This window comes from Coenobita brevimanus, chromosome 65 (assembly GCF_032717465.1).
Source record: "Coenobita brevimanus isolate Jiangsu-jjx chromosome 65, ASM3271746v2, whole genome shotgun sequence".
Taxonomy (NCBI): domain Eukaryota; kingdom Metazoa; phylum Arthropoda; class Malacostraca; order Decapoda; family Coenobitidae; genus Coenobita; species Coenobita brevimanus.
In genome coordinates this window covers 20,638,658-20,648,801 of record NC_137018.1, presented here as the reverse complement: position 1 = coordinate 20,648,801, position 10,144 = coordinate 20,638,658, and the positions used below count along the sequence as shown (strand labels likewise).

The 10,144-nt window shown below is 42.6% G+C and overlaps 1 protein-coding gene across 1 annotated transcript; it reads left to right on the top strand.

The window, feature by feature from the left end:
• Positions 1-3,297: 3,297 nt before the first annotated feature.
• On the top strand, positions 3,298-3,687 carry LOC145404944 (uncharacterized). Its single transcript, XM_080276449.1, has one exon. The coding sequence runs from the start codon at positions 3,298-3,300 to the stop codon at positions 3,685-3,687; it is 390 nt and encodes a 129-aa protein (XP_080132575.1).
• The last annotated feature ends 6,457 nt before the right edge of the window (positions 3,688-10,144 follow it).

Genomic DNA, 10,144 nt, shown 5'->3' with positions numbered 1-10,144 from the left:
AATAGAGTTCAGTGATCCACCTGCGCCGATCAGAGCTAATGAAAAATGAGCTATGGTTTATCCGTCTTGGGGATGGTCGCCAGTCGCCTATGACGTGTGGAAACAAATGTCAAATGGCGGTATTTGGCAAATGTTGTATTTCAAAAAACCAATGGAATAACAAGCTTTCAGGAAGGACTATTCATTCTCAGAAACACGATACAAACGTAGATATGAAAGCCAACACCACCGAGCTCATTAGACATACTGACTGTGAGTAACTGATTGCTGGGAGAGCAATGTAAGCATATGCAAATGCCAGTCAAAACTATTCATTCACGGGAGTGATTTTTTTTTATCAACGAGTATTTTAGTGACTTTAATGGTCTATAGTCTTGCTAAATCTCGTGAGTTTACCCAATCGTAAAGAAGAGTCACAATAGTTTTGTACTTTCTCGGGCATAGGACCGAATTAGGCTCGCCACTCGCCAGCTAGATAGCAGACGACACTCTGAAAGTCTCTCATTATTGGGCATGTTAGGAACAATGAACTTCGTTTAATCAGCTAACTTCCTTGATATTTAAACAAGTCGTTTTCGTATTGATATTTTTGTACTTTACTGGTATGTATTTAAAACAGAGGTTTTGAAGGAAGGAAGAATAGTGAAGAACTAGCACCATCCCATAATATGGCTGTGTGGCATTTAGTCTGGCATTGAAATCGTCTTGGTGTGAAAGTGGTGCAAAGCCCTTGTCACACACAAGTGACTCAAGGTCCGACCATCGTACGACTTAAGGTCATGTCTTAGTTGACTCCCATGCCTTCCAACTGGCCCGAATCTGCTCTGCTCACGACTGCCTCACGACCGCATCATGACTGTCTCACAACCCGTCGTGATGTCCTCAAGAACGCGACAAGATCATGAGGCGACCGCGAGGCGACATAGCTACGAGTCTTCAAATTTTTAATTTAAAAATTTTTTGTCAGCAACGACCGTGACATGACCGCCCACGAACGCAAGACGACTGCGTGACATGTTTGGGGAATGCACTCCGATCCCCCCACGACCCCCCCACGACCGATCCATGGGGTGGGGCATCACTCCTGGACCATCAATGATACCCAGTGTGGGGCAGGGCATCACACCTGGACCACCAATGACACCCAGCATGGGGAAGGGACCTCTCCTGTGTTTAGTCAGTTGATGAGGGACACGCAGTCGTAACTTTTTTTTTATCAGCGACAGCATCACAACACGCAACGACCGAAACACGACACATCCGATTGAGCTAAGACTGCTTCACGACTGACATGACACTCCCAACTGCAACGCAACTGTGACACGACTTTCGGCAAGTCGTGAGGCCCAATGAGTCGTTCCAGCAGCTCACGAGTGCCCGAAAGAGTCCGGGCTTTGCCGGCGAATCAACGGACAATGAAAAAATGCGTTACGACCGTGACTCTCGCGGTGGTCTGACCTTGAGTCGCTTGTGTGTGACCGGGGCTTAAGAGAGAAAGGTTCAGTGTCAGTCGAAAGTCCTTAAAATATTCATGTCATGGAATCAAACGTCTAACCTAACAGGAGTAGAGGGAAAATAAAGGCTGGAAGAAACGCAGAAATATCAACAAAATAGGTAGAACAGAAAAGGACAGTAAGAGAAAAAAGATGAGATTCAAAAGGGTCCCTTACAGTTACCACTTACGACAAGCAGGGATACTGGGAAAGTAGTCTCCCCTGCCCCCATCCCCAGGGGGTTGGCAGCTTTTGGTTGTGCCCTCACTAGCAAAGTGTCCAGCATGGGAAACCCTGCTAGGAAGTTTCCGCACCAAGACAAGGTGGCTGCCATGGCAGAGGTTTCGAAAGTATTCATCGTTCCCTCTTTTGCTTACACTTATTGACCCATTTCAGTAACCATAATATATTTCTTGCATAAATGGTACAGTAAATAGTAAATGGAGCTTTATTACTGCTGACTACGAGAGTCACAGGAACTTCTGTTCAGTGATGTATTTTTTAAAATATTTAAGTTACCAAACCACTCCGAATTTATGCCGGCTACACAACGCTCCTGGCACTATACTCCTGTGGCCGAAACGACTGGCTAGTAGGTTAATGTCTTTTGCTAACAGAGCAGGTAAATATTAAGTTTGAGGAGCTTGTTTACATCTCGCCATTTGCTGACATATTCCTTCTATGACACTTCCATCGCCAAATATCTCCTCCCCCCCTTTGAGATTATTAATCTCCCCTGGGGATCAGCAAGAATCCCCCTGGGCGTCATTAAGAATCTCAGGGGTCATCTGCAATGAAGTGTCACAGAAGATGAGATATGGAAAGAAAACACTTCCAAATGCTTGAATTCCAGTTGAGGCTTTTGCTAAAGCCCGTGTCACACGATAGTACGAACCTGCAAGAATTGGGATGGTTTACACATTTCTCGGAACTTGCAAGTCATTGAACGAACCGGCCACAAAAAATCGCCAACACGAACACCACACAATGCCCATGAACCCAACACAATTGCCACACGGTAACTGTTATAATCACACGAACGTAGTCAGAACAAAATACGATAACAAACGAATTCAGCACGAATTTTGCACAAATTCCTCACGCAGACATTGATGAACATTGGCCGAAGTTGGTCGTTTTCCACACGAAGTGCACACGAAAGCTGAATGATGCACACAAAACGCACATGAATTACACAAATAATTGGAACCAACCACAAATCCAATACGACTGCAATAGTGGCATATATATATTTGGGGGCACCCTTTGATTACCTGCCACTCGATCACCTGCCCCCCTTGCCGACCAGTACTAGCTGCCATGGAGTCTGTGGAGCTTATCGTCAACAAGTTCACCTACAACGAAGCTGCCAAGGCCTTAGCCCTCTACACCTGCATCAGATCTTACAATAATCTGCTGAGTTTGAACCACCTTCTATTACTCAGGAGACGACAGAGGAGGAGGCAACAGCGCAAAGCATGATCATGTTGGGCACAGGAGTGGATCATTGAATGACCCCTTACATGGCCATTACGAAGCCCTTCTTATGATCCTTATCAATTGTGATCAGACCGCCTACAGGAATTCATGAGGATGGATGAGGCATTGTTCAAGGAGATCCTCGAGCGCCTCACACCAAGGATCCAGAAGCAGGAGACCAACATGAGTAAGCCCTTGGAGCATGACCATCTACTTCCTGGCCACGGAGGAGTCCTAGAAGAGCATGGCCCATAACTTCAGGGTGGCCCACAACACCTTCTCTGTTTTGGTCTGAGAAACATGTGAGGCCATCATACAGGAGTTTATGGAGGAAGTCATCGTATGCCCATTGACCCTAGAAGATTGGAAGAAGGTAGCAGAGGGCTTCTATGACAAGTGGAACTTCCACCACACGTTGACTGCCTTGGACAGCAAACACATCATCATTCAGGCACCCCCAAATAGGGGATCCCTATACTATAGCAACAAGGGATTTCACTCCATCGTCCTCCTGGCACTCGTGGACGCTGACTACAACTTCTTGTATGTGAACGTGGGTGCCAACGGGTCAGCATCTGACGTGGGGATCTTCCAAATGACTTATCACCACCTTGCCCTCGAGGACAATGCAGCTGGCCTACCTTCACGAGAGCCATTACCTGGGGGCGGCCAGCCAGTGCACTATTTCATCGTGGGGATGGTGCCTTCCCTATGAGGGAGTGACTTCAGAAGCCGTATCCCCACCAAGGACTTGATCCAAATGATAGGAACAACAACTACCATCTGTTGAGGGCCAGGAGGGTAGTGGAGAATGCCCTCGGGATTCTGGCCAATAGATGTGTACTTGACCTTTTAATTTGTCCAGTTATCTATTGTATTGTCAATTATTATACGAAAATGTGTATCTGAATTACACGTAACTTGATTTGTAATCTATCTGTCTATTGCCAGACGCGTTAATCCCATACAGGGTGACCACAAACAAATAGCCTCCACGTCACCCTGTCCCGCACCATTTCACTGCCCTGCTCCCAGCACACACACCCCTCTCTCATATACCTCTCCACTCCATCCCTCCATCTCATCCTTGGCCTCCCCCTCCCTCTCTCCCCCTCCACTTCACTCACATACACTCTTCTCGTCAGTCTCTCACTCTCCATCCTCTCCACATTGCCAAACCACCTCATTGTGTTTTTCCTAACGCTTCCTATCACATCCACATCCACACCACAGCGCTCCTTCACTTCCTCATTCGTCAGTCTGTCTCTCCATGTGACTCCACATGCTCCTCTCAAATAACTCATTCCCACTGCTCTCACTCTTGACTTGTGTCTCTCCAACAAGGTCCAAGCTTCACTTCCATATGTTAGAGTTGGTATCACAATACTGTCGCGTAGTAACTTTTTCACTTCCATGCTCACTTCCCCGTTTCTTATCACTGCATTCAAGGAACCACAACCTTTCTTCCTTGTTGTACCCTTTCAAGCACTTCACCCTCCAAACTTCCATCCTTACTCATGACACTACCCAAATACTTAACGTACTCACATTTTCCATTTCCTCCTCGTCCAACCTCACTGTACACTCACTGACTTCACTTCTCTCGAAGACCATAACCTTACGTTTCCCTACATTCACCTTTAGATTCCATTTCTTACACACTGTCCCAAACTCATCCACCAAGTCTTGCAGCTCCCCTTCGTCTTCACTAAACAACACAGTATCGTCTGCAAACAACGGTACAGGGAGTTTCCAAACACTGCCCTCTCTCATTTGGGCCACTCCAACATCCACTGCCCTGCCTTGTATCTCTTTTATAACCTCATCCATGTACAGACTGAACAACCACGGAGACATGACACATCCCTGTTTCAATCCAACCTTCAGTTAGAAAAATTCACTCAGTTCACTATCCACATGCACTGCAGCCTTGTAACCCTCATACATACTCTTCAAAGCATTCAGCAACTTCCTATTTACTCCATGTATTCTTAATACTTTCCACAATCCTTGCCTATCCACCCTGTCATATGCATTCTCCATATCCATGAAGGCCGCATACTTCTTTCCCTTCTCTAGAAACTTTTCCACTAAAGATCTAAAAATGAATATCTGATCTCCACAACCTCTTCCCTTCCTAAAACCTCCCTGTTCTTCTCCAACTAATTCCTCTGTTATTTCTCTAACTCTGTCAGTGAGTATCCTGTCTAATACACTAACAAGACAAATGCCCCTATGATTACCACACACTTCTTTTTCCCCTTTTCCTTTGTACAAGGGAATAATTATACCTGACTTCCAATCCTCCGGGACTCTACCTTCCTCCGAAGCCAATCTGGACGTCTTCCACATCCATTCTACTACTATCTCTCCCTCATGCTTCAGCATTTCACCACACTATCAATTCCTGGGACTTTCCCCATTGTGCCTTTCTTCATTGCTTCCACAACTTCCATCCTACTGATTTCTTCCTGTCTTCTCACCTCCCTTCTTCTCCTAGTCATTCCCCAGCTACTTATACTCGCATTACTTTCATTCTCTATGTTCAGCAATTCCTTAAAGTGTTCTCTCCATCTGCTCACTTTTTCTCCCTTCTCCACTAGTAATCTACCATTTTTCTTTCACTCCCCGACTAACTTCATTGCCACCCTGTCAAACTCTCTTTACCTCTTTCCAGAACATTTTCTTACATTCCCTACACTTTACACTCAACTTCCTTCCAAATTCATCTTCTACTCTCTTCTTTCTCTTACTAATCTTTTCACCTCTCTCTTCCCTTCTACATATAACTCTCTCTCCCGTTTCTCAACCTCTTCCACGCCCCTGTTTCTCATCCATTCATTATATGCTTTCTTCTTTTGTGTCACAGCCTGTCTCACCTCGTCATTCCATCATGCTGTTCCTTGCACCCCTTTTTGTCTTCTCTTCACCCCACACATCACCTCATATGCTGCACATATTCTGTGAATATCTTGCACACATCTTCCACATCCCCCATCTGCTCCAGTCCATATTTACCCAATCATTCCTCCACTTCTCTCTAATATTCTGCCTTTTTCTCATCCTCTTGTAACCTTTCCACTCTCCTTACATCTACTCCTTCCTCCCGTCCTTCCCTTCTATTTATCCATTTTACATGGACCTTGATTCTGACCACCACCAAGTGGTGGTCAGAAAGTCCACTTCCCCAGCCTCTATATGTTTTTGCATCCATTACACACCTTCACATTCTATCATCCACATACACATAATCAATCGCTGCCTTCCTTTGATTCAGTTCAGCATCCACCCTTCTCATCACTTGCCATGCATACCTGTGGATCATTTTGTGCCCAAAGAGGGTATTGGCTATCACCAACCCCCTCTTGGCAGAAATGTCGACTAAAGCACTGCCATTCTCATCTGTCTTAGCAGGCATATCCCACTCACCAACTACTGTATTCCATCCACCTTCACATTCCCTACTTTACCATTCATATCACCAGTCAAAAACACTTTCTCATTCCTTTCAAGCTTTTCCATGCACACTTCCACATTTGTCCAGAACTCTTCTCTCACTTTGCTTGCACGATCTTGTGTTGGTGCATACACGCACACAATCGCCCACATGTGTAGTCCAACTTTCAGTCTTACCCATACTATCCTTGAGCCAACTGATCCATACTCTCTTATATTATTCTTCCATCTGTTACTCACAATACATACTCCTTCTTTTGCCCTCTCATTCTCACCTACTCCTGCATACACACCTCATCCATACTTCCATTCTCTCACATTTTCTCCTCTCCATTTAGTTCCAGTTAATCCACATACATCCACTTTCGCACCCTCAAGCACCTGGACAATCTCTCTCTTTCACCTCATTATTTGCACCCCTTACATTCCATGTCGCCATCTTATCATGTCGTTTGTTCGGTCCTTAGTCGTCATCTTTTGGTCAGTCCTTGTCCGAGGCTTCTTGTTCACATTTTTAGTTAGTTGTTTTCCGGGGAGAGGCACTAACCCTCCGCCAACCCCCCCTACTGTCATGTAAGGAACACATGTTGGTTGGTTGTAAGGTTACCACCCAGCATTGTAAATGCTTTCCTGTAATCCTGGGCAAAATTGGTAGTTTTGTTTTTGAATTGGCGCTAATTATTCCTGCAATATTACTCACAGACTCTGATGCCTCCTGACCACGATGGCCCTGTGTCCCAAGACAGTGGAGAAGGTGGTCCTGGCCTGCTGCTGTCTCCACAACATACTCAGACTCAAGCATCCCTCCTTTGCCATTGCAGCTATGGACCAGTGTCTGAACTCCATGTTATAATAGTACAAATCATAATAGATAGGAACACAAATGTGTAGTCTTAAAGGTAGTCAAGCTAGGTGGGAAAGGAAATATGTTTGCGATTTCAGTGGGAAAGGAAATATGTTTGCGATTTCAGTGGGAAAGGAAATGTGTTTGCATTTCTGTAACGCTACATACACACAGACACATGGGCTTCTCGAACATTCAAACATGTGTCCAGTACACGTGACACAAGCCCTCCTAGAGAAGTCAAGAAGGATTAGAGAGTCAGAAGGACCGAAAGGTTGTGGAGAGAATATATAACTTCTAGTAGTGTGTTTTGTAGATCAGTTATACTTAAGTTATACTATTGGACGAGAGGTGGTTATATGTGAGTAGGTTTGTAAGTAGATAATCTTAGTTCCCTTTGTCATACAATGACAGGGGAGGTAAAGATTAGTATGGGACTATTTATAATTTTATTTGTTTTGAAAAGATGAACTAAAGTCTCTCACACACGAGTGAAGTACAGAGTCCCGCTGTTACCTCCCAGATTGTCTCGTTAGACTCCTTTTCTCTCTCCCTCTCTCATACAACCTCTCGGTTCTATAGCTAGCCCCCTTCTGACTATCTAATCTTTCCTGACTTCTCTAGAAGGGCTTGTGTCACGTGTACTGGACACATGTTCAAATATTCGAGAAGCCCATGTGTCTGTGTGTATGTAGCATTTCTAGTGACACTGCACATCTGGCATTCCTTTACAGAAATACAAACACATTTCCTTTCCCACTGAAATCGCAAACACAATTCCTTTCCCACCTAGCTTGACTACCTTTAAGACTAGACATTTGTGTTCCTGTCTATTATGATTTGTATTATTATAATATGGAGTCCTGACATCGCTCGGTCACGCCAGCCGGCGATCCTCCGACAGTATTTATCAGTGACACACTCTAATCTATTAATACATAATGCTGATTATACTATTGTATAGACATAATATTCATGACAATGTTGTACTGACCTAATAATATTCTAGAAACATAATACATTGTAAACATATTGTATACATAATGGAGCAAATGCAATATAGTTAAACTGAGTATGGAACATTGAATAACATATTGTAAAATGTGTATCTATAACGGCCATACGCATATAACTGTGCAATGGTAATACTACTAGGTCATTATATTACATATGGAATTATCCTTTTAGTAATGCCTAATACCTAACTTATATGATGATTCTGGTAATACAGAATTGTAGTAACATTGTATGAATTTTTACATAATTGTATTGTTGCATAATTGTATTTTTATTGTACATAATTGTATTGTAATTGTTACAATTCGTTTGTAGTTACATAATTGTAGCAACTGTAACATAACTTTAGTAACATTGTAGTAACGTTGTAGTAATACAGAATTGTAATAACATTGTATGAATTGTTACATAACTGTATTGTTACATAATAATTGTATTGTACATAATTGTCTTATAATTGTTACATATACCTGTAGTTTGTAGTTACATAATTGTAGCAACTGTAACATAATTGCAGTAATGGAAACGTTTGTCATTACATAATTGTAGTAATTGCAGTAATATTGTAGTAACTGCAGTCCTGACAAGCTCTATGATTAACTACAAGTATCAAGTCTACGAGACATCTCTATATTCTTCTGCACGCACCTACAAGTAGCAGCAGCCTTCATCCCACAACGAGTAAATCACAATAAGAAAGGACCGAGAAGACATTGAGAAAATAAAACAAAACAAACAAACGAAGAGCAATAACACAGAAACAAACCCCCACCTCTCTCTCCAACCGCCCCTTACCTCCACCAACATCACCACGTTGATGCAGGAGTGAAGAGGTCAAGACGACTGCGGCAAATACCGAAGCCCACATTCACAACTCATCTTACTTATCCTTCTTCACTCAAGTTACTCATCGCTACTCATTTACTCACCACAGCTACCAGAGTGTGAGAAGTCGATGTTGCTAGCGTTTTGCTGAGAAGCTGAGGACACCACAACAGGACAATCAACTCACCACCTGCACCATCACTAACACCATTCCTACCACTGTAAAAATAAGTTAGTTACATAGTTACTTCATTTATAAAATACACAGTGACAGACACAGTGCTAGACAAAACTTTCTCCACAAACATATAAAACGTGCTGTATAGTTACAACTTAGGTACACATACCTACTTCAGTTGTCTGCATAATTCAATCACTAAATAGGCCTACTTGTTAGCATTCATTTATTCCCAACGATTGTTACCATTTATACATACATAATTGTTTCATACGTACAACTACACATTATTACATCTACAAAATTATAATTAAAATATACAATCAAAGTTAGTCAGTAAGCGATTAAAAGAACTGTAATAAGCATTTATTAATTTAAGCTACCTAGTGGAACCAGTCAGACTAAATTGCAAGGAAACCCAGGAAAAGAAAAAAATGGCCAATACAAATGACGTTAGCAAGAATGAACATTTTCCACACAATTGTGAAGACAAAGAATTCCACACAGTGCTGACACATGGCCCACGATAGGTACAAATGAACAAGTGAGTGTACTGTATATACTGTAGTTAATGTTGTATATAGTGTATATATTTTTTAATATAAAATAACAAATTATGGCGTTATATGACATCATTTTCAATATTATCTGTGCAGTATAAACTAAGCCTTAAAAAGGGGTTCCAAGGATTAGCCAGCAATTATGCAACCTCGGACAACACCTAAAACGCATAGACAAACGAAGAAAAACAAACTATAGATAATCAATACATACAAAAAATACAATAAGATCGCATAACAAACAAACGAAAATAAGTGTAACTGTTAATACAAATGCCACAACACAGCATAA

Bases quoted from the DNA above. Each gene is read 5' to 3' on its own strand.
- LOC145404944 (XM_080276449.1), top strand. From the start codon at position 3,298: ATGGAGGAAGTCATCGTATGCCCATTGACCCTAGAAGATTGGAAGAAG.